Raw genomic sequence first — 24,604 nt, forward strand, 5'->3', positions numbered from 1 at the left:
TGGTCTGGGAAATTCTGCTGAGCAAACTCCGGGACCATTTCCACCCCCCAGTTAGTCCACTCCACTCAACTGGTTCACACACTGAGTGGGTCTTTGGGTGTTGTTTTGGGATCTCTTCCAGTGGTTTATCTCCTTCTGGTCCAAGGAAGGAAACTTTGTTATCCTTAGCATTGACCTACAGAATATGTTTGTAACAGCGCTGCTTGTGTGGCATTAGGCTATGTAGTGATCGAAAGAAAAAAACAGACCTTTGCACATTTTTGCACTATATGGTGGGTGTATGAGGAGATTCACATTTCCTGCACAGCTAAGTCCATGTGAAGTTACCTTGTGCTGTATTTGACATCTAGCAAGGTCTCTGTTTGAAAGGAAAGATCTAAACTTAAAAATGAAGTGGCCAGAAGTTATGGTAAAAGCAGATAGTGTAGCTGGTTTTAAGAAAGATTTGGACAAATTCCTGGAGGAAAAGTCCATAATCTGTTATTAAGACATGGGGGAAGTGTCTGCTTGCCCTGGATCGGTAGCATGGAATGTTGCTACTCTTTGGGTTTTGACCAGGTATTAGTGTCCTGGATTGGCTACCATGAGAATGGGCTACTGGGCATGATGGACCATTGGTCTGACCCAGTTAGGCTATTCTTATGTTATGTTCTCATCTGTAGGGGCCTTTGTTTTCACTTCTTATTTTAATGTATTTTTTTTCTGGGAACTTATCAGTGTTTTTTATAATGGGAACAAAAATGGAAGAGAATTAATGTGTGTGGGATGAGGGGGTAACTAATTTCTTCAGCTAAATAATTCAATCCACTTCAAACAGACATAGGAGAACTCACGCACCATTCACACACCCTCCAACCAAAAACGTCAAAAGAAAAAAACTGTTCGACAACCTCCTAGCCATTCGAGCTGCAACACTCGACCCCCAACTCTACAACCAATTGACATCGACCACAGACTGCAAAACCTTCAAAAAGAAATAAAAACCCTTCTATTCAAAAAACACATAAAACCGAACTAACACAATCAGAACTGTCCCAAGCATCACCTGCAACTACTCCATATGTACTTCTGATGTCATGACAATTCAGACATAATTTATGTTATGTTTGGAATATAAGAAAATTTTCACTGCCTGTTTCTATTCTGACCATTTATTCCGTTTCATGGTCATTACAAAAAATATTTTTTTACATGGGGGGGTGTCAAAAAATGATGGGCCCCGGGTGCCACATACCCTAGGTACGCCACTGAATAAAGTTATTATTATTATTATAATTCTGACTGGTCTTCCAGCCTGAGCCACTGCAGTTGACAAGCTAGTCTGTCATTTGAAGGGAGTAGTGTGGAGATAAGCATGATGTGGACAACCCCAGTTGCTTGCCAACAGATGGTATAATCTGCAGCTCAGAATTTTTTGTCTGGATTCTGAAGCAGTGTTATATATTACAACAGAGCTGCTTCATTTTTAATTAATTGTGTCATAATCTAAGAAAAGGAACCAAGTCTTAGAAACTGAGTTATTCAGCTGGCTAAGTAATCAAGAAGATGCTGATTCAAATAAAAACAAACCACATCTTTCTACCATTTCATTTGCCAGAGATATACTATTTCAATTAACAATGTAATTCAATAAATAAATAGAACCCAACTGACATTGTTGCCTTGTGTCTCAAGTAAGAGTGCACTAAGACTAGGTACATTTTCTTAGATTGTGACACAATTATTTTTAGCAAGAAGTTTAATTCTCCTGTTTCATCAGTGGTCCAGTGGAGGAAAGGGGGTTTGGCAACAACCTCTTTTCCCCACCATATTATACAGGTTCTCAGTCTCAGCCAAGAGGGCTCAGAAGCAGTGGTGTACCAAGGGGGGGGGGGGGACGGGAGGGACCGTCCGCCCCGGGTGCACGCTCTAAGGGGGTGCACAGCTGACCCACCAGGTCCGGAACCTCCTGCCCTGCTCTGCCGGTGCTGCTTTCTTGAACCAGCAGCAGTGGCAGTAAACTTTAAATTTAGTCATCGCGGGACCTTCCTGCACTTCCCCGTGGCTGCCGGTCCACCCCCCTCCAGTGTCACTTCCTTGTTTTAGAGCAAAGCCGGCAGCTGTGGGGAGATACAGCAAAGTCCCGCGGTGACTGTGTTTAATTTTACAGCCACTGCTGCTGGTTCGAGAAGCATACGGCAGCAGTGGAGAGGTAAGGGGACAAGATACTGGATGGCATTGGGGTGGAGGGCAATGTTCTCTCTAAGCTGTGCAGTTGCACAGCCGCGCACTTCTCTTCAGAGCCCAGCACAGTAGCTCTTGGCTGCCATGAACTAGGAGTAGCACTTCCCGCCACCAGGTTGTATCTTGGAGCAAGCCAGGCGGCTGCTCCCTGAAGTCCAGGGTTCCATCCATTCCCCCTCCTCCGTGGGATCCATCTCTGCAGCTCTTTCATCCTTCAGGCATCTGGCAGCGTGGGTGAACACATGCCTTCAGCAGCCCAGAAGCTTTCTCTCTGCTACTGCTTCCTGTTGCATGTCCCCTCATAGGCGGGAAGCAGTAGCAGAGGGAAAGCTTATGGACTGCCAAAGGCAGCGTGTTCATTCACACTGCTGGCTGCCTGAAGGATGAAATTATTTATTTATTTAAAAAATTTATATACCGTTTGAACCTAAACGGTCTACATATCGTTACATACATAAGACAAATAAAAACAAATAAACATTAGCATATAATCATCAGAAAATCACATAAAGTTCCCTTCAAAAGAACAGTCACAAAGATCAGTTCCTAAAAAAAATGCATTAACAAAAAACTGCGTTTTTAATAGTTTTCTGAAATTACCCTTGTCATAACATTTGCGTAATTGACCGACAAGTAAGTTCCATAATTTGACCCCTGCACAGCAGAAGGCCATTTTACTGGTCTCAGCATATTTTGGATTAGCATTTGTTTTTAATAACGCTAAATTCTCGGAATGTAGAGACCTAGATGGTAAATAGTTTGACATCTTAGTTTTAAACAGTTCGGGTATGGTTCCATACAAGAACTGATAGCAAATCATTAATGCTTTATATTGAGATCTAAAAATAACAGGCAGCCAGTGCAATTGTTGGAGATAGGGTGAAATGTGATCATATTTAGATACGCTTGTTATCAGTCTTGCTGTTGCATTCTGCACAACTTGGAATGCCCTGGAGAGGAGGAATGCAGGGGGGGTCGGGTCACTGGGATATTGCAGGGGAAGGGTCATTAGAGAAATGCTGGACCGAGGGGATGGAGAGGGAAAAATGAAAGATGCCAGACTTCCAGGGCTGGGAAGGAAAGGGGAGGGCAGAAATGCCAGACCACAGTAGGGAATAGGAGGAGGAGGAGGGGAGAGGAGAGGAGATATTAGACCACAAGAAGGGAGAAAAGGAAGGAGAGAGAGAGTTGCCAGGGAAGGGAAGGAGGAGAAAGAGATTCCAGACTAGGGTAGGGAGGAAGAAGGAAGGGAAGGAGAGAAATACCAGATCATAAGAAGGGGGAAAGGGAAGGAGAGACATGGACTACTGGAGGGGGAGGGAAGGAGAGAGAGATGCCAGAATAGTGAAGGGAAGGAGGAGAGAGAGATAGAGGAGAGGGAGAAGAACAGAGATGCTAGACCACAAAGGGGAAGGAGGGGAGAGTGATTGATGCCAGACTGAGGGAAAGAGAAGAGAAAGATGTCTGACCATTAAAGGAGGGAGAGAGAGGGAGGGAAGAGATGCGGCACAGGTTTGGAGAGGAAGGGGAGAGAGAGAGAGGAAATGGTGCACCGGAATGAGAGGGGTGGTGAAGGGAAGAGAGATGGAAAAAAATGCTGTTTAAGAAAAGATGGGAATAGGGGAGAAGAAAGAGAGAGAATATGGTGCACATGGATGGAGGGGAGGAGAAGGGCAGAGAGAGGGAGGAGTTGGTGCACATGGATAGATGGAAAAGGAAGATATGGAATAGTAGATAGAATTGAGAAGGAAGAAGAAAAATTGAGGAAAGTTGAATATTGAAAGTTAATGCCAAAGATGGATGTAGGTTTGATCCAAACAGACCGGGGATTTTAAATTACAGTCCACTTGAGGGGGCAATACTTTCAAAATAGAACAAAAGGCCCCCCTCTCATCAATTCTGGGCAAGTTTCTCAAATAATATCATCATATAACATTTAAAGGCTTTTAAATATTTAATGTGCTCTTAAGCTCTTTAGCAAGGCGCCACAGCAGCGGTAGTACAATGTCGCTGGAAAGGTGCTTGAATTTTAATCATAACACATTGCATGGAGCAAGGACTCTCGCTTCTACTGGAGTAGCAAATGTTATGGCTCTACAAAAGCTGTTTAACAGTAGACCTCTTATCTGAAAAGGTCAGTTCAAGGCTCCAACAAAGTCTGTGTTTCGCTACCCTACTTCAGGAAGCTGGAAGGCTAAGCTTTTTATTTTGATTTTATTTGCAGTGTGCAGTGTCTGAGTCCTTTGGTCTACACACTTGATGTTGAAAAAAGATGGATGTAGGGCAGAAAGTGAAGGAGAGAGAAACAGCAAATCGATAAGAAGGCCCTGGAAATTTTCTGTATTCTGTGTGTACGAAAGACATGGTTCTCTGTTAGCACTGACTGTGCAAGAACGATCTATACTAGTCTGGCTTGTTTAGTTTTACAATTGGTGTATTGATGTTCTACTGCTCACTGCAGTATGTAAGATGCTGCCTTTTCCTAGGTACATTCTTCTTGTGCGATGTGTGGATTGATAGCTAAAAATCATGTTTTCCATATAAATATTGGGGGGTGTCAAAAAATGATGGTACGCCACTGCTCGGAAGGCTCCATGACTAGAATCCTGTGCTTGGATCTTAGTTGAAAAGAGACCAACTGCAGTACTTGTAATGTGCTTCCTGCTTTTCTATAGCTTTGATTAAATCGTGAGTTTTGCCAGGTTTTTTTTATGTCCCTACTGCTCCACCTTTGCTTCATATCACACTGCACAACTACAGTATTTGGATAGCTAACTTCTCATTCAGCATTATACAGAAAGACAGACTGATTCTTAAAATCCATTAATATTTATTGAAGGTACAAACTGGAAAATAGAGATTAGGATGATGATGACATGATAACAAGAATAACTGGGGAAGTGTTTGAATTGTGCCACATATGAACTGAGGCCTTATTTGACTAACTGGCTAATCAGGTGAAAAGGCAATGCTTTCTAAACTAAACTAAACCTTAAGTTTGTATACTGCATCATCTCCACAGAAGTGGAGCTCGACACGGTTTACAGGAATTACCAGTAATCTAGAAAGGAATTCCAATGGAAAGAAGAAGGGCTTAGTAAATAATATAGAAAGGAACTCCAATGGAAAGAAGAAGGGGACTTAGTATAATGGAGAGGGAGGGAGTAGTTACATTTTAGAGAAAAGCCAAGTTTTCAAATGTTTTCGGAAGCGTTGGAGGGAGGTCGAACTCCAAAGAGGGGCAGTAAAGCTGTTCCATAGCTCGGTGATCCTGAAGAGGAGGGATGTCCCAAGTTTTCCTGTATGGGATATGCTTTTTAAAGAGGGGAAGGATAATTTTAATTTTTGAGTGGATCTGGTGGAGTTAGGATTCGAGGAGAGCCAAGATATTGGAAAAAGGGAAGGAAGGATGCCGTGTAGAGACTTGAAGGCTAGACAGGCGCATTTGTAGTGAACCCTGAGGATAACTGGGAGCCAGTGAAGCTTAGACAGAAGCGGGGAGACGTGATCGAATTTGCTTTTTGCGAAGATTAGTTTAGCCGCGGTGTTCTGAATCTGCTGAAGTCTGAGAAGATTTTTCTTTGTTAGGCTTAAGTAGATGGAGTTGCAGTAAACCAGTCTGGATAGAATAATGGATTGAATGAGGACAGCGAAGTGTTGTTGGTGGAAGCAGGATCTTACTTTCCTTAACATGTGAAGATTGAAAAAGTATTTTTTTACTAAGGAATTGAGGTGATCGTTGAAGGACAGTGTGGAGTCAATGATGATTCCCAGAACTTTGCTTGAGTGCTCAAGCTGCAGTTTGGTGCCAGAGGATAGTGGGATGAGGGTGGGTAGCTGATCTAATTTTGGACCGAGCCAAAGTAGTTTTGTTTTGGTCTCGTTTAGTTTCATTTGAATGGTAAGAGCCCAGGATTGGAGATTCGTTATACAAGAAGAGATGTTATCAGAGAGGTTTCTGTGGACCTTTAGGCAGGTAGAGGTAATGGAGAGTTCTTATCTGAAGAAATAGGTTCTCACACACTCCATTTTGCACCTAGCCAAGTAAAACAAAGGTTTATCTCTGGTGAGACATGTAGAGAATACCTGCAAATGCTATTTTCCAATGCAGCCACCAGGTGGCAATATAACATATAAACAGAAGATCCATCCATGCATACAGAGACCCCTTCAAACCCCCATTCCCCATGTGTTTCAGGCTCAGAAAACATTTTAATTTTACATAGAAATAGCTTTAAAACAAATAGGAAGAAATATTTTTTTACTCAAAGAATAGCTAAGCTCTGGAACTCATTGCTGGAGGATTGGTAACAGCAGTTAGTATAACTGGGTTTTAAAAAGGTTTGAACAAGTTCCTGCAGGAAAAATCCATGGTCTGCTATTGAGACTGGCATGGGGGAAGCCACTGCTTCAGTAGCCCTGGATCAGTAGCATGGAATGTTGCTACTATTTGGGTTTTTACCAGGTACTTGTGATCTGGATTGGCTACTGTGGAAATAGGAAACTGGGATAGATGGACCATTGGTCTGACCCAGTAGTAATATTCTTATGTGTAAGGAGAGGCAGTGAGAAGTGCTGGGTTACTGCAGATGCACATGAGTAGAAACAAAGGAATCAGAAAATATTGGCCCAAAAATGGGGGTCCTAGTTTAAATTCAGGCCAGCACCCAGCACCCACCCAGTCCCCTCCCAGACTTATTGAAGGCCTCTGCCGGACAGCCAGGCTCTGCAACTTGTCCCCCCTCCCTGCCCTGCCCATTATGCTTCCTCTGCTGCTGGAATCCCTGGTGGTCCAGAGGTGTAGCGGGCAAGAGCGAGCCACGAGTTCCGGCTTCAGCCGCTGAGCAATACCATGCAGGAGCACTATTTGGTGCTGCTCAGCGCTGAGCGACTTCATGAATGGCTCCCATGAATTCTCACGAGAATTTGTGGGAGCCATTCAGAAACAGCGCCAAAGTGTTTGAAGCTGGAACTCACAGCAGTGAGCGACCAGTTTGGCAGCAGCACAGGAGTGTGGAAAACTCACTCCTGCCTGCTACACCTCTGGACCACCAGGGATTCCAGCGGCATGGGAGGTACAATGGACAGGGCGGAGAGGGGGGACAGGATGGAGAGCCTGGGTGGGAGGGAGGGAGGGAGGGAAGGGGGCTGAGTGCAGTGCCTGGAAGGGAGGGGACTGGGTGCAGAGCCTGACAGGGGAGGGAGGGGATGCTGGGTGCAGATCCTGTCAGGACAGGGCACTTGAATGTTAAGCCGCCTGACTTATATTCAAATCAACCATTTTCCTCCTTTTGGGGGGAAAACTGGGGGGTCTCGACTTATATTCGAGTATATATGATAGGCAGCGCTAAGTGCGAGTCAATATAATACACATGAAGGTGCATAATAAAAAAAAAGTCTAAGTGCCCTTTTGGCCTAAAGCCCTAAACACTGAAAGTAGCAGCAGGGAAAATTTCCATTCTCAAAAAAAACGTTCAAAATGAGGGTTTTTTTCAGTATGGCCTACCTCTACGTTCAGCAGTTTAATCGCCCAGACCACCACTACATCTAACCTTAGAACACATTATCAACCCAAAAACTGCTCAAGTCCCAAATGCCCCAAAACAAGACCTTTTAGGCGAAGGAGGGGCCAGTCTTTCGCCTAAAAACTGGATTATGTAACCAGTGTCTATCAAAAACACTGGTTACATAATCCCCCCCCCCCCCCCGCAACAATCGTGGCAGGAGAGATGCCTAATCTCTCCTGCCGCGATCACGATCCCCCCCAAACCCCGACAATACTGGCAGGAGGGAGCCCAACCCCTCCTGCCGAGGTGCACCCCCCCGCCCCGTGATCCCCTGAAAATACTGGCAGGAGAAAGCCCAACCCTTCCTGCCAAGGTGCAAGTCCCCCGCGACCCCCATCCCAAAAATACCAGCAGGAGGGATCCCAGGCCTTCCTTCTCATGGCGCACCCCCCCCCTGATCGCCCCCGAATGGCCCTTCCTAACCTCACTCCCCCCCCACAGCCCAACCCCAACACTCCAACTCAATTTATGTTAAGTTGGCTGGCCAGACGGGTCCCAAGCCCATTTGACTGGCAGGCCCGCTATCCTCTGAATGGCGGGCCTAAGGCCTGATTGGGCCAGGTACCTAAGGCCCCACCCATAGGAGAGGCCTTAGGTGCCTGGGCCAACTGGAATTGGCCAAGTTGCCTTACGCCCCCCCCCTTGGGATGGGTTGGTCCCATGTGCCTAAGGCCACGCCCACAGGAGGGGCCTAAGGCAACTGGGCCAATTCCAGTTGGCCCAGGCGCTTAAGGACCCTCCTATGGGAGGGGCCTTAGACGCCTGGCCCAATCAGGCTCTAGGTCTGCCATTCAGAGGATGGCAGTCCTGCCGGTCATACAGCCTTAGGACCCATACATCCGGCCAACTTAACGTAAGTTGAGGGTTGGGGTTGGGACGTCGCGGGGTTAGGGAAGGCCGTTCGGGTTGTGATTGGGAGTTCAGGGGGGCTGCGCTGTGGGCAGGAGGGCCTGGGATCCCTCCTCCCCGTATTTGAGAGGGGTGGGGGTTACCTTCCAGCAGGAGGGCTTGGGCTCCCTCCTGCCGATATTTTCGGGATGGTGGGTCGTGGGGGACTTGTACCTCGGCAGGAAGGGTTGGGCTCCCTCCTGCCGGTATTGTTGGGGTTCAGGGGGTAGATTGCAATCACAGCAGGAGAGATTGGGCATCTCTCCTGCCGCGGTTCACAGCAGTTCGGGGAGATCACGATTGCGGCAAGGGAGATTAGGCATCTCTCCTGCTGCGATCATTGTGGTGGTGGGTGGACAGGTTATCTGGGCTGCTGAGCTGATCACAGCAGCTGCGATCAGCTCAGCGGCCCCTATTCGGAACTTATACCTGTTTTGACTTGGGCTAAGTCAAAACGTATAAGTTCCGACTCGGCAACCTATTAAAGTTTTTGGTTATACTTGCTGTACAACTAAGTCTAGGTCGGCCCACCTCCTGCCCTTTCCCCTCCTCTAAAAACAAATTTTTTCGCTCTAGGTGTTTTGAGGCAGGGTAAAGGCCTAAGCTGGTTTTAGATATATCTAAAACCAGCTTTGATTATCGGTACGTGGATGATCTGTTTTTTGGATTGTCCAAGTACCGATGTAGGCCACTTTTTGAACGTTGTTTTTTTTTATTATTATTATGAGCCCCATAACTTTTATAGAATTGTGCTTAGTCTTCACTAGTTGGCACTGATTTTTTGTAGGTGACATGTATAGAATTTGGGCCTTAGAGTTGGATTCTGTAAATGATGCCAAATTTGGGTGCTGAAAAAAATGAACACCAAGTGTTATTCTATGCACAGCACTCTGAGTTGGGCGCCATTTATAAAATAGTGCTAACACTGAAATCTGCGCCCACTTTGTGCGCAAGGATTTACACCTCAGAGGAAAGAGTACCCAGTTTGCTAGCCTGTCCTGCAGACCATTAAGTCCAATTAATTTGCATTTCCAGATGCTCCTGTGAATAGGAAAGCTATCAACTTCATCTTGAATGCAGTAGAGGCAGTCATAGTACCATACCATAAAGGCCTGAATCCAGTCTTCTCAAGTTTCAAGTTTAATAAAATTTGATGTGCCACTTAAAACAGTGGTCTCAAACTCAAACCCTTTGCAAGGCCACATGTTGGATTTGAGGATACTTGGAGGGCCTCAGAAAAAATAGTTAAATGTCTTATTAAAGAAATGACAATTTTGCATGAGGTAAAACTCGCTATAGTTTATAAATCTTTCCAAGTCTTGATAATAATATTGTAATTTATAGCTAAAGAGACATGAACAAGGGCCTCAAAATAGTACCTGGCGGGCCGCATGTGGCCCCCGGGCCACGAGTTGAGTCCACTGACTTAAAAATTGTCTAAGCAGTGTACATTATATTTTAAAAGTATAAAAACTTTGGGGGTATACAGTATAATTAAGACATGAGTCCAGAGAAGAGCAACTAAATTGGTAAGAGGTATGGAAAACTTTTCATACGCTGACAGGTTGGAAAAGCTGGGGCTATTCTCCCTGGAAAAGCGGAGACTTAAAGGAGACATGATAGAAACCTTAAAAATCCTGAAAGGCATAGAGAAGGTAGACAGGGACAGATTCTTCAGACTGTGGGGAACCACAGGTATGTGGGGCACTCAGAGAAATTGAAAGGGGACAGGTTTAAAACAAATGCTAGGAAGTTCTTCTTTACTCAGAGGGTGGTGGACACATGGAATGCGCTCCTGGAGGTTGTGATAGGGCAGAGCACGCTACGGGGGTTCAAGGAAGGTTTAGATAAGTTCCTGAAGGATAAGGGGATTGAGGGGTACAGATAGAAGTAGAGATAGGTTATAGGAAAAGTCAGGGACCACCTAACAGGTCATGGACCTGATGGGCTGCCGCAGGTGCGGACTGCTGGGCACGATGTACCTCTGGTCTGTCCCAGTGGAGGCAACTTCTTATGTTCTTATGAATCAAAACAAGACAGGCTGAAACAAATAGGAAAGAGGGGTAGAACTACAGTCGTAATAGGATAGAAAGACAAAAAAGGTTGACACAGTGGGGGAGGGAGGCTATGCACTTCCTTTTTTAATTTTTAAGGGAAGTTGGTGCCATGCTCATTATAAATTCATGATTAAACCAACAAATGATTGTGATATAAGATACTTGATCATTGTTTTTCTTTGGCATTTCTGGGACATAGATTGTAGAAGTCTGCTCAGCATTGTCCTTACATTCCAACTACTGGAGCTGCCAAGGAAGCCTGACTCAGCTTATCTGAATCCGTCTTGTCATTTGTCGGACACAGACCGTAAAAGGCTGCCTGGCACTGTCCTCACGTTCCAATTAATGGAGTTTCCATTGAAGCCCTCTACAGTTCTAAATTGGATTGCCATATACGGGACGCAGACCACAGAGAAGCTGTAAATAGTCCAGCTGAGAACCATGCAGGTGACATAAGTGCCACCTATGAGGGTATAATGAGCACTTCAGCACCCCAGAAGAGGTAACGAGGAGCGGTTTCTTTTCTTTAAGAGGAAATCTGTAGAGAGAGAGAATAAATCTGTGCTCCTGGAGCAAGTCACCCTAATCTGACACCTTCTGCTCTGTTGCCAGCTCCTGATTCTGTCTTTTCCATTTTGCTGCCTTGTATGCTTGGAACAGACCCTTTTTCTCTTACCTGAGCTGTTTGGCTTCATAAAGTTTTTTTCTTCGTGTTGCTAGCAATCATGCTGAAATGGGGAAGAGGAAGGGAGCAACCCGGCCAAATTCTCCAGTGTCCGGGAGCTCCAAAAACCTAGTGCAGATGACAATGGATGTGAGAATAACGCCAGACGATGGAGACACTGCCGAACTCCATGGTGAACCTTAGTTTAGATCGGTTCTCGCTTAGCCCGATCCAGGGGCAGGATCCTCTCCAACCCGGAAGAGAGAGCCCTGTGGAGAGAGAGGCAATACAGTCTGCTCAAGAAGAAATGCAGCTGTTGAGCCCTGGAGGAGCAGTGGGAGGAGAGTTATTGGCAGAGAGGGACCTCGCTGGAGCTCAGACACCAACACTCAACACAGAGGATGATGAGATCTTATCTCCCGTGAGTAAATACGATCATTGTGGAGAGTTTGTTAAGCCTGCTGATGTAAATATGGATGAACTGGGGAGAGCTATTATAATCATGGACTCCAATCTCAAAAATGCAGTATCTATGGTACGATCTGATTGTGCCTCTATCAGCTCCCAGGTAAATGTCCATGGTGAAATGTTGCAAGAACAAAGTGAGAATATAGAGAGACATGAAGAACAGGCTAATCAAATTAAAACTTTAGAAGTGAAGATTGTTAAAGAAATAGCCTTTATTCAGAAAAAAAATGGAGTATATGGAAAATAAGCAGAGGAGGAATAACCTGAGGTAGTTAAATTTTCCCAAATCTCCTATAATATCAGCGGTCGAAATGGTTCGGAGATATCTGAAAGAGACTTTGTTAATACCAATGGAAAGTCTACCACTGATAATTAGGGCTCAATATATTTCCCTGGGGAAGAAGCAAGATAGTTCTACCCCCACTGGACTAGTGGGAATGGAAAAGGGTGGAATGAATTTGACTAATTTGTTTGGAGAACTCACTGGAAGTAAAAACTGAAAGATCTACTCTCATAGTGACATTTGCCTTGGAGTTTGATAGAGATTTAATTTTTCAAACTTACTTTAGACATATGAATAATACATTTTTCGGTTCGACAATTCAGTTGTTTCCGAACATATATCAAGTGACACAGAAGAGAAGAAAAGACTTCTTGGTATATAGACCAAGGGTCCAAGCTTTGGGAGCATCTTTTGTTTTGAAATTTCCTGCAAAATGCTGTGTTTCACTAGAAGGGAAAATTTTTCTTTTTTTTTTAATCGAAACAATTGCTGGAATTTATTGTGGCTAAAAAAGGGGGGAGGGGGTGACGATTGGTACAATAGCGTCGCCCGCAGTTTAATGAACTGGCTGTCAGGTATTTGTTCTCCTAAGCTGTCCTTATGATTAATATATATTTCTTTGTTTATTTTCCTGTTCATTTAATTTGTGGACTAAATAATTAATTACAATTTCTTAGTATGTTTTGTGATATAAAGTTGATTTTTTAATTTCTAAATCTGCATTCAAGTAAAGTTTGCTTGTTTATATTTTGAAATTCAATAAATAAAATAATTTTTTAAAAACCACACATTAAGGGCTCCTTTTACGAAGCCGCGTTAGCGGCTTTATCACACGCTAAATCCCGCATTAGCTGAAAAACTACCACCTGCTCAAGAGGAGGTGGTAGCGGCTAGCGCGGCTGACAGTTTAGCACGCACTATTACGCACGTTAAACCGCTAACACGGCTTCATAAAAGGAGCCCTAAGGGAATTAGTGCACATTAAACTGTAAGGGCCTTTTTTATAAAGCTGCAGTAGCGAGTCTTCCACAGCAAATGCCTATTTTCTCTCACGCAAGGGGGGGTCAGCATTGCAGGAAGGAAGTGGGTATCCCTCCTGCCTATTTTCTCTCTTGGTGTGAGGGAGTCACCATGGCAGGAGGGAGCGGCATCCCTCCTGCCAATTTTCTCTCGTATGTGTGTGGGGATCCTTCTTGCCAATTTGAACTGGTGCGGTGGGGTCGGTCCCTGTTTGTTGAGGAGGGCTGTAGAGGGGGGTGGGTGGGGTGCTTTTTTTAATGGGACAGATATTATGCAAGTGTAACACATGCACAGCATCTGTGCCCATTAAAAAAATGTGCCGGTAAGACAGATAAACAACTTGACTAGTCTCTTTTTTTAATGGCATTTTATTGTGCATCACCAAGTGATGTTACTACATCATTCGCTTGGGTAGCTTGCATGGGGTTTTAATATTAAATAGCTAATTTGCATGGCAGGAATGTGAATTGGGCAATTGAGGGGAAAAACATGCAATGAGCCATTTTGTGCATCATGTCAGTAAATGCTATCGTTGCTAAAGCAGTCAAAACTGGTTTAGTGATGATTGCTGACTTTGGTGCATCTAGGCCTCAGTATGGATTTTCTTATGTTCTTATGGACTGGCTACTATAAAAGGCAAAATGCTGTGCTCAGTGGACCTCAGTCTGACTCAGCATGGCTCTACTATGTTCTTATTTCAATTTACATATTTTATCCAATCTTGATATGTACATATAGTTTCATATAATAATTGTTAAGGATGTAACATCATGACCTGCCCAATCTTTGTAAGTAGATAAGATGTAAAGCTATATGCAAATTGTAACCCGTTTAGAACTGCAATATGTAAGGATTTGGTGGGATATAAGTCAACACTTAACATAACATTGAACTCTGTAACTGGGATGCACAAGGAGCAGGAATGTAAACTATACTACACACTTGAATAAAAAGCATAAATTAATTGACTCCATGTATTTTAATTTATAATGCCCCTCTGTGTATCACTGGCAGGACAGACTGCCATTAGAGCCACTAGACACCAGGGAAAGTTTTGCTTTAAGTTGGGGGGTCAGGTCAGAGGAAGGAAGGAATGTCTCTAGACTAGGGGCTCCTTTTATCAAGCCGTGCTAGCGGGGCTAATGTGCGTGACTTTTCATCACGCGCTAACCCCCTCCTGGCTAAAAACTAGGGCTTTATGAAGTCAGGGGGAAGAAGGGAGAACGTTATGTTGCTAGACACAAAATATTTAATTGTCAGGGGCAGGGGGGTCTGTTCAGGAGAGAGAGGGGGGCGTCACTACACACCCAGTCCTCTCATCCAACTATTCTATGCTGTCCTGGAGCTAGCAAAAATTTTCCCATATTTTCTGGGCATCAGAACCCACTATTACCTTCTGTTGCAGTGAAATGCTTAATGGCTTTACCACCATCCATTTTAAAGGAGTTTGTTGACATGTCTTCTGCGTGAGTTAACAGCCCCATTAAGCCCCCACTGCTTGGTAGATAAAGTGGTAGCTTTCTGCAACAGTCTCTGAAGGGAAATTTTCAGCGCAAATCATTTACCCGGATTGCCTTCATTCTATATCCTTTGAGTGTGTCCAAAGAAAAAGCAAATATTTATGGCGTGGGTTTTTTTTTTAAATTTCCATTTGCACAAAATTCTTTCTAGATTTATACCCTGGATGCATTGTCTGGAAAATCTCACTCTATTGGTTCACCTTGATATTTCTGTACTAGTCACCCCAGTTCTTATATCTGAATCTGAGACAATCTTGAAAGGGTTTGTTGGGGGGGGAGGTGTAAAAGTTCCCATTTCAAGGCACTCTAGCGTTTACACAAATGACCAGAGTTTATCTGGAAGGTTTGTACTACTCTAGTCCTTAGAGACAGAAATTATTCAAGACTGGTCCTTGGTGGTTAACAGAGTATCCAAATTAGGTTCCATAGATCAGGGTTTATCAACTCTGACCTGAAAGCACACCTAACCGGTCTGGTTAGGATATCTGTAATAAACATGTATGAGATAGATTTGCATATTTTAGAGGCTAGGGGTATGCAAATCAATCTTATGCATATTCATTATGGTAATCCTGAAAACATAGCTGGCTGGCTGGGAAACATAAGCAAATATCACATGAGTATGAGTACTGTAGTGGACATCCTGAAAATAGACTTCTTTGTGTACCTTGCTTGCCTCCCCCTGATTTGAACAAGCTTTGGTACAGCCTGTGATCTGAAAGCCTGAAGCAAGGGAACTTGCAGGGGTAGGCAAACTTGGTCCTTCAGGACCACAACCCAGATGTGTTTTCAGGATTTCCCTGATGATGCACAAGTTCTGTTTGTATGCAAATAGATCTCATGCATATTTATTGGGACAATCCTGAAAACCTGACTGGGTTGTAGCCATCGAGGATGTCCGCCTCTGTTCTACTGATATGGAGACACACTGTACGAGATTGTTTGTTTGATTCTTTCATCTGCTTGCTTGGCTACAATGGTCAGACACATCCTTGGGGAGATTTTTACTGTCTACTGTAGCTCAATAATCTGTGTTTGGGCAAATGCTTAAGAGCCATTACCTTTTTCACGCTTGCAATTTTTTTCTGGGGTGGGGGGATTTTTTAAGCATTCTCCTAAAACCGGAGAGCAATAAAGCAATACAGGGATGGTGCAAGGATATTAGGCATCCTAGGCAAACCTTCATTCTTGTACCCCCAATTAAGTTGTAGGCCCCTTGACCCCCCCTCCCTCACAAGCATGATCACCCCAGCACTACCTTTCCCAGGATAATATGGGCTGTTTATTTATTTTCCTTTCCCTTTTATAAAACCGTAGTGCGGTTTTTAGCGCCAGCCACGGCAGTAGCAGCTCCAATGCTCATAGGAATTCCTATGAGCGTTGGAGCTGTTACTGTCACGGACGGCGCTAAAAAACATTGCTACAGTTTTGTAAAAGGGGGAGTTAAGCATTTAGCTCACACCATTTTCTAAGGTGAGTCACAAGTCAGGTACGGTAAGTATTTCCCAAGAGGACTTGCAATATGTTTGTACCTTAGGCAATGGAGAGATAAGTGACTTGTAAACAAAACAAAGTGAGAAGGTCGAGACATTCCAGTAGGGGTCTTTGTTGTCAGTAACATAAAAACATTCAGTAACTCAACACTATATGCGTTCCGGTACCCAGGGTACCTTCCTTTGAAATTTGTTGTTTAAGAACCAAACGGTTGTGTTTTTAAAGGTACGTTTTGAAAAAAAAAAATGTTATCTCTCTTATAAAGCAGATTTAGACTGGCTCTCAATAAACCAGTGCAATGAAATTCTCTGGCTCACGTTTTGATTTCCTTCCAAGGATCAAACTCAGTGAAGCCCTCTGTAACAGTGAGCCAGAGAATTTCATTGCAGTGCCTGCAGATCTATCTCCCGCATATTAATTGTGGATTATTTGAAAAACCTGACTGAACTGTGGCCCTTGAGGATCGTGGTTGCCCACCACTGCATTAGGCTACCTTCTCTACTAGTAAAAGCACCTTCTGATGTTTTTTTGAGTGTCTGTGTCAGAACCTATTGTTTTGCTGTGATGGTAGTTGCTCTTTGACTTCCCCCAGAAACTGCTGCCCTAGGCAACTGCCTAGTTCTGCCTGATGCCTTGGTTTTCTCATCCTCATGGACCACCGATGGGTCAGGTTTTCAGGAAATCTGTAATGAATATGCATGATAGAGATTTGCATGCGATTGAAAGATTTGCATGCGATCGAATTAGTAGGCATGCTAATCTGTTCATACATAGTAATATCCTGAAGACCTCACCCATTGGTGGCCCTTGAGAAATGGGAATGAAGACCAAATGCCTATTGGCCTATTGCTACAGTGATTACAATTGATATGCAATGTTTTTGATGTCATGGCTCAGTGTTTCCTAGTCCTCTATTGGAGGCATACCTACCATAAATATGCATGAGGTAGATTTGCGTGCATCCAGTATATGTTTGGCAGTCTGATAGCAAACTTTTAGAATGAGGACTTGCTCTTTATCACAAGGGGTAATTATAATTTAGAGAGGGCAGAGCCGGGCCACACACATCACGTGGTAAGCATGAGATTGTGTGCTAATCATAAAGTCCCTGTCCCCGGGAGCTTAACTTGTCCATTTTTTATTTAACAAATAATGCAACATAGAGAGCTGGCTAGTCCCCACTAGGAACAAGATAGGGTGAACACAGTAGAAATACCCAGAATTGCTGAGGATATGATAAACAAAGTACAGATGAACATAGAACACGATGCGTGCGCAAATAAATAGGATTTAGTATGAACATAGTACACAATACTAGTATTGTATATGTATATACGTGGGATGATTGATTATGGTATAAACCATCTCAGAAAATGCTAACTCTGTATTGTAACTCCTTTACAGAAGCTCATGTAAACCGCTCTGAATTGACTCCCCAGTCCTTAGTAGCGATATAGAAGCTTTCAAGAAGCAATAAACAATTACAGGGGAGTTAGATTGCATCTTACAGGACAACCTCTAGATATTTTACAGAACACTTCAGTAACTCAGCCCTGTAATCATCAACCATGAGAGGCTGTTTAAAAATAACTAAATAAAAAGCAAAACACAGTTATATACGTATGTGTAATTATTGTTGTGCAATGGTGGAAACAAAGCTTTTAATGCTTCTGTAGGCATCAAATTCATGCGGTGCCCTCGCTGTGGTTCCCTGCAGAGAGCCACGCTCCAGCAGTGACACTAGTCACTCAGTATCAGATACCCCAAGTCTGCTGAAATCTGTAGCACACAGTGTGTTTTAAAAATAAATCTAGGAGGGCTGATTTTATGTATGTATTTATTAGGATTTTTCAACTGCCTTTATGAAGAGATTTACCCAAGAAGATATGGTATTTTTAAAATAATCACAGCCTCTTATGGTCATAGTAATATTTTTGGAATACTCCGCTATAGTGGCGTAGTAAGGGTAAGAGAGCCCCCCCCCCCCTGGCTCCAACCCGCTCCCCCATTCCACACTTGTGTTTTCCCTCCCCACCCCCATGTACCTCTAAATCTTTGTCAGCGCGAGTGGCTTCAGCAGCAAGCTCCTCGTGCCAATGTTGGATTTCCCTCTGATGTCACTTCCTGGCCCCATGACCCAGAAGTGATTCAGGGGGGTAACCAGGCTGGCACGAGCAACAGGCAGAAGTTGCTCGCGCTAACAAAGATAATACAGAGGTACAGGGTGAGGGGAGGGATGGCGTGAGTGTGGCAGGGCACGGCGGAGAGGAGCCAGCGATCTCACCGACTCAGTGCCTGGGGCGGTTCATACCCGCCGCAGCCCCCCTTTACTACGCCACTGCTCAGCTGTCCCCCTTTAGGATCCAGAACTGTACTAAGTTATAGTTGCGCCCCATCCACCAGTGCCCCACCCACCTCACTACAGCCAATAAGAGGAGATGGTGGGCTGGGAGCAATTTTTGTAGCCCTCCATTTTGCGCCCACTTGGTAAGTTGCTTCTAGGATCCACAGTTTTAGTTCTAAATACCTTGGGGGCAATTTCAGCCAACTGTGGTCTGACTTTTATGTTTGAAACACTGGCTACTGGCAGCTAAATTAGACATGGATCATGATGTTTGGTGCCAGCCAATATGAAATATCTAGGCATAAGGCAGCTGCTGGGAATTACTTGAGGACTGCCAACATTCAAGGTAGTACCCGGAGAGATGCCTGGTCAACTTTGGACAGCTTTTTTCTGTACTAACTTAACTGGATAGATATCTGTTGCCAAGTATCAGTGGTGCCCAAGACCACCCTGGCACTGGCCAGAAAGTGCCATAGTGATTACAGTTGATATGCAGCAGCATTATACAGTTATGTGTCGCTGAGTTAACCAGGTAGGAGCCTCTCCTTCCCAGTTAACTAGCACTGAATATCAACCCCCGTGGGGTTTTCTGTGTAATTAACCCAGTCTTTAGAGGTTTTCTGATTGATGGAAAGCTCTGTGTATTGTGCCATACATCAATGAGCATATAAAGACAGCAAAACCTAGTGACACTGTATACAAGTGCCAGTACAAAAACCTTCAGAAAAAATCTTAAGACCCATCTTTTCTCCTTGGACCTATAGCAAAATCCCAGGAGCCTACCCTCTGCTCTTTCCTCAAGTTCAGTCCCTAAATTTTCTTGTAACCCTTTGATTCCCCCAATTCTACATCCAATGTACATGTCCTGATCTTAAATCTGTTATAAACCGCAGTGAATCCTAGTGGAAAATTGTGGTATAGAAGAAAATGTATGGTATGGTATGGTGAGCAACCAAGAGGGTTCAGCAGACCAGATATTCTAGGTAACATAACAAGTCGCAACCCTTCCAGTCCCAATGGGTTGTTACCCTTGTCTTCCCCAGGGGTGGTCTTCCCTCTGATTTAACTCTTGGCCTTTTGTCTTGCTCTCGACCATTCCATGCAACTTCATCCTATCACAGCACGACGCGGACAATGAAAAGCTTAACAAAACATTGTTCAACATAATGCCCCATCACAGCCTTCAGCTTAGGAGTCACCCATATGTGGCTGACTCATCCTGCTTGGCCATGGAGAAAGCATAGTTACTTACCTGTAACAGGAGTTCTCCGTGGACAGCAGAATAAGTCAGCCACACAAACCCACCCACCTCCCCTCTCAGATAAACCTGACTATAACTAGTGGACTGACTGGAGAGGAAACGGATGTGGAGGGTGAGTGGAAAAAGGATCTTCTGAGCTTTAGGAGCGTGATCCATCCATGACGGCTTTGGATGACATCACCCAAAAACGTTTTTTGTCATATCTTCTACAGAACTCGGACGATTCTTATGAAATTTAGTGTGTCGTGTCCTGAATGAAGTTGATGTAAAATGTTGTAAATATTTTCCACTGCACCACAACACTACTGTGTGAAAATTAATTGTTGCTATGGGATACATGCAGAAGCAGGTGATAGTTTGTATACAGTCTCTGTATCAAAATGGTTTTCTCTGCAGAAGAACAAATTCTGATAAAGAACTTGGTACTGCTAAAAGATTACAGCAGTCAACGATTGTTGAAAGAGTTCCCACAGAAGGGTTGGAACAAAAATGGTCATGACGTGCTGCTACACAAGATCCGAGCAACGGGCACTGTGGATTGTAAACCAGGCAGCAGATTACTGTGCTGAATTCACACACTAGAGCACATTGATGTTGTACATGACCTTGTACTGAACCAGGAGGATGCGCTGCAAACACGCTGAACAACTCGCCAAATAGCAAGAGAAGCAGGAATAAGCTGACAACTGTGATTAGGATAATTCATGATAATCTGAAATTAAAGTGTCTTAAAAAGTGTCGTGCCCAAGAGTTAACTTTACCTAACAAAGACACATGCCTGAAATGGTGCAAGCAGCTTTTGCCCAAGTACCCGGAACACAGTGTCAACTTCATCTGGTTTACAGATGAAAAGATATTTACAGTAGCTCCACCGATTAACAGAATGATCACCTGTACGTGCCTTCAACAACACTGAAGCACGAGGTTAATGCCAAACACCTACTAAGGACCTGCCTGACCTTCAGCCAATCAGTCATGGTCTCGGTCACAATCTCAAAACTTGGATTTACAGGTCTGTTCTTCATCGAACCTGGGGTTAAGATCAAGGAAAATGGTAAAACCAGAGGACATAATTTGAGGTTGAGGGGTGGTAGATTCAGGGGCAATGTTAGGAAATTCTACTTTACGGAGAGGGTAGTGGATGCCTGGAATGCACTCCCGAGAGAGGTGGTGGAGAGTAAAACTGTGACTGAGTTCAAAGAAGCATGGGATGAACACAGAAGATTTAGAATCAGAAAATAATATTAAATATTGAACTAGGCCAGTTACTGGGCAGACTTGCACGGTCTGTGTCTGTGTATGGCTGTTTGGTGGAGGATGGGCAGGGGAGGGCTTCAATGGCTGGGAGGGTGTAGATGGGCTGGAGTAAGTCTTAACAGAGATTTTGGCAGTTGGAACCCAAGCACAGTACTGGGTAAAGCTTTGGATTCTTGCCCTGAAATAGCTAAGAAGAAAAAATTGAAATTGAATCAGGTTGGGCAAACTGGATGGACCATTCGGGTCTTTATCTGCCGTCATCTACTATGTTACTATGTTACCTGGACATCCTCATATCACAGAAGCTGTTTCCAGCGATCTGTCGCCTGTTGGGAGACTACTTTATCATCCAACAGGACAATGCCCCACATATCGGGCAAAGGACACTGTAGAACTGCTATGTCGGGCGACCAGACCTACACCCAGTTGACTACTGGATTTGGGGGCTGATATAGGAATACATCTACCAGATTGCAATATCTGACATCGAAGACCTTAAACAGCGCCTCATCTCTGTTTGGGCTAAGGTGAAGCAGAGCATCATTGAAGTCATAATGCCACTCTACAGAACCATGGTGAGACCTCATCTGGAATACTGTGTGCAATTCTGGAGGCCACATTACCGGAAAGATGTGCTTCGAGCTGAGTCGGTCCAGCGGATGGCCACTAGGATGGTCGCCGGACTCAAGGGTCTCTCATATGAAGAAAGACTGGGCAAACTGCAGCTCTATACCCTGGAGGAGCGCAGAGAAAGGGGTGACATGATTGAGACATTTAAGTACGTCACAGGTCGTGTCAAGGTGGAAAACGATATATTCTTTCCCAAGGGACCCTCGGTCACAAGGGGGCACCCGCTCAAACTCAGAGGGGGGAAATTTAGTGGTGACACCAGGAAGTATTTCTTCACGGAAAGGGTGGTAGATCACTGGAACAAACATCCGGTGCAGGTGATCAAGGCCACCAGCGTGCTCGATTTTAAGAATAAATGGGACATCCACGTGTGATCCCTACAAGAGTCAAGTTAAGGAACTAGGTCACTAGCACTCAGACTCAATGGGGTGGGTCAATAGGGTGGGCAGACTTGGTGGGCTGTGGCCCTTTTCTGCCGTCATCTTTCTATGTTTCTATGTTTCTAAGTCCATAGATCAGTGGTGGCCAAGGCTGAGGGCATGCCTTCGGGCAAAAGGAGCGCACTTCGAACAAATGCTACATTGAAACATTACTTTTTGACTTTACATTTTTCTGCAAGTTATGCCCAAAATCTTTTTGATGTGTTTTTATTCAGTTCACAAATTCATTTTCACAAGGTAGTGTTGTGGTGCGGTAGAAAATATTTACATTTTACAACACCTTCATTCAGGATGGCACACTAAATTTCATAAGAATTGGCCAAGTTCTGTGGAAGATATGACAAAAAAACGTTTTGATGTGGTTTTATTTTTTTTTCGGTTCACAGTGTATATATATATATATATGTGTTTATTTTAACTGTTGTATACTGCTTTGACACTACCTGCAAAACAAGCTATATTAAATCCATTAAACCATAATGAACCTCACTGCTAAGCCAGGTTATGTGGAATATGATCTCAGGCTCTCAAATTTACTTCTAACATCACCAAAGCACTTGCATTCTCCTAAAGACAGCATTCTTCTGGAGTTCATAGGATGTAACTTGATGGAGTGGGATGCTAGGTGTTGCTTTACATGTAGAATCCTGTTTCTTTGCTTACCAAGGATGGGAGAAAATGATAGGAAGGCAACACATACAGACTTGGATAAGGCATGATATCCTACAAACGTATAAGTTTCTATAGCTGAAATTTATCCTTGATAGTGTGGATCACAGTGACTGAACAGACTGGATGGGGTGGAAGGATTTCAGAATTACCAGGTTTATATGTGTTAAATTGATTGTCATAGGAGTTAGATGGCAACGATAAAAAGACCAGTCACCCTAATCCTCTGGCAGCAGCCACACCCCATTATCTAGATGTGGGGTTCTCAATCCAGTCTTTGGGACACATACAGGCAGCCAGTCAGATTTTCAGAATATCCACAATGAATATGCATGAGCAGTCTGTCACCGTGTTTCCTTTTTAAAGACGTTTCTGAACATTAATCTTCCTTTTTTCCCCTCTTCTCTCTCCCTACTTTTCTTTCATTTCTTTCTAGCCAAAGAGATACAGCAGTATTACATGTTTCCCTATTCCTCTTGTTCTTTCCATCAATGTCATCTTTCCTAGACTTTATTGTACTTCCTCCTCCTTCCCTTTTGTTAATTGTCTTTTTTGTCTTTGTATTTAGTTTGTATATGTCTCTGTTTTAATTTTGTATTCCCCCTTTTTATTATGATTGTATTTTCGCCTAGAATTCAGGATAGGCGAGTTATCAAATTGTAAATAAACTAGGGCTACCCTGGCCTACATGTTCTGAATTTGTTCCAGGGTGAGCTAATTTTGGTCTGTTGTTTTTTTCTAGAATCAGAGATGTTTAAATACCTACATAATATAAATGTGCATGAGTCGAGTCTCTTTCAGTTGAAAGGAAACTCTGCAATGAGAGGGCATAGGATGAAGTTAAGAGGTGATAGGCTCCAGAGTAATCTGAGGAAATACTTTTTTACAGAAAGGGTGGGAGATGCGTGGAACAGTCTCCCGGAAAAGGTGGTGCGAATAGAGACTGTGTCTGAATTCAAGAGGGCCTGGGATAGGCACGTAGGATCTCTCAGAGAGAGAAAGAGATAATGGTTACTGCGGATGGGCAGCTCTATGACTTCACAATACAGTTGCAAAGAGCCTTAGCCTATAGGAAGAAGAGATGCAAATGTTAAGAACTTTAGCCAACAGGGAGAGGAGGAGATAATGGTTACTGCGGATAGGCAGACTAGATGGGCCATTTGACCTTTATCTGCCGTCATGTTTCTATGGATATGCAGGAATGACCTCCATTATATGCAAAACTATTGCATACATATTCATTGTGGATATCCTGAAAATCTGGATATGTCCCAAGGTCTGGGTTGAGAACGTCTGTTTGGCTGTCAAACCTCAGTCCTGGAGGGCCACTGTACAATTGGGTTTTCAGAATTTCCCCAATTAATATGCATGAGATCTGTTTCCATGCACTACCTTCATTATATGCAAATAGATCTCTTGCATATTAATTGTGGAAGTCCTGAACACCCAATCTGGTGAGGGCCAAGGTTGGACATCCCTAGAAGATTGTGAGGTCACAAAGAATGACACATATCCAATGTCAGGAACCAATGAAATGTTATTTCTGGTGAGGTGATTTCATATCTTGTCAAGCACAGTCATTTCCTGGTCTGCAAAATATCTAGTTAAAAGTGTTTGTTTATTAATGGCTTTGTTCAAAAAGTAACCCATATCTTGATTAAGGATACAAAGGTGAGTGATGGAGCATGCTGCACAGTACACAGAGGAAGCAGCCTTCCTTGAGGGTTGGCTGAATTCAGGAATATGTACAGTATATGACCTGTAGGTCTTGTTTTTTTTAATACTTTTGTTCTGAGGAAATAGGCATTTTGCAGTATTT

General features: G+C 43.7%; 1 protein-coding gene across 4 annotated transcripts in view; it reads left to right on the forward strand.

The window, feature by feature from the left end:
* Positions 1-24,604, forward strand: part of MAST3 (microtubule associated serine/threonine kinase 3) — a 254,908-nt gene that overhangs the window by 49,310 nt on the left and 180,994 nt on the right. Inside the window, exon 1 of one of the 4 annotated variants that reach the window (XM_033954931.1) lies at positions 10,618-11,820. The exons of the other annotated variants lie outside the window; for them this stretch is intronic. Within the exon in view, the coding sequence (XP_033810822.1) occupies positions 11,801-11,820 (20 nt within the window). The 5' untranslated portion in view covers positions 10,618-11,800. Of the gene's footprint in view, positions 1-10,617; positions 11,821-24,604 lie in introns of those variants that run through there. 4 annotated transcript variants of the gene reach the window in all.

This window comes from Geotrypetes seraphini, chromosome 8 (assembly GCF_902459505.1).
Source record: "Geotrypetes seraphini chromosome 8, aGeoSer1.1, whole genome shotgun sequence".
In the NCBI taxonomy this organism is placed as follows: Eukaryota; Metazoa; Chordata; class Amphibia; order Gymnophiona; family Dermophiidae; genus Geotrypetes; species Geotrypetes seraphini.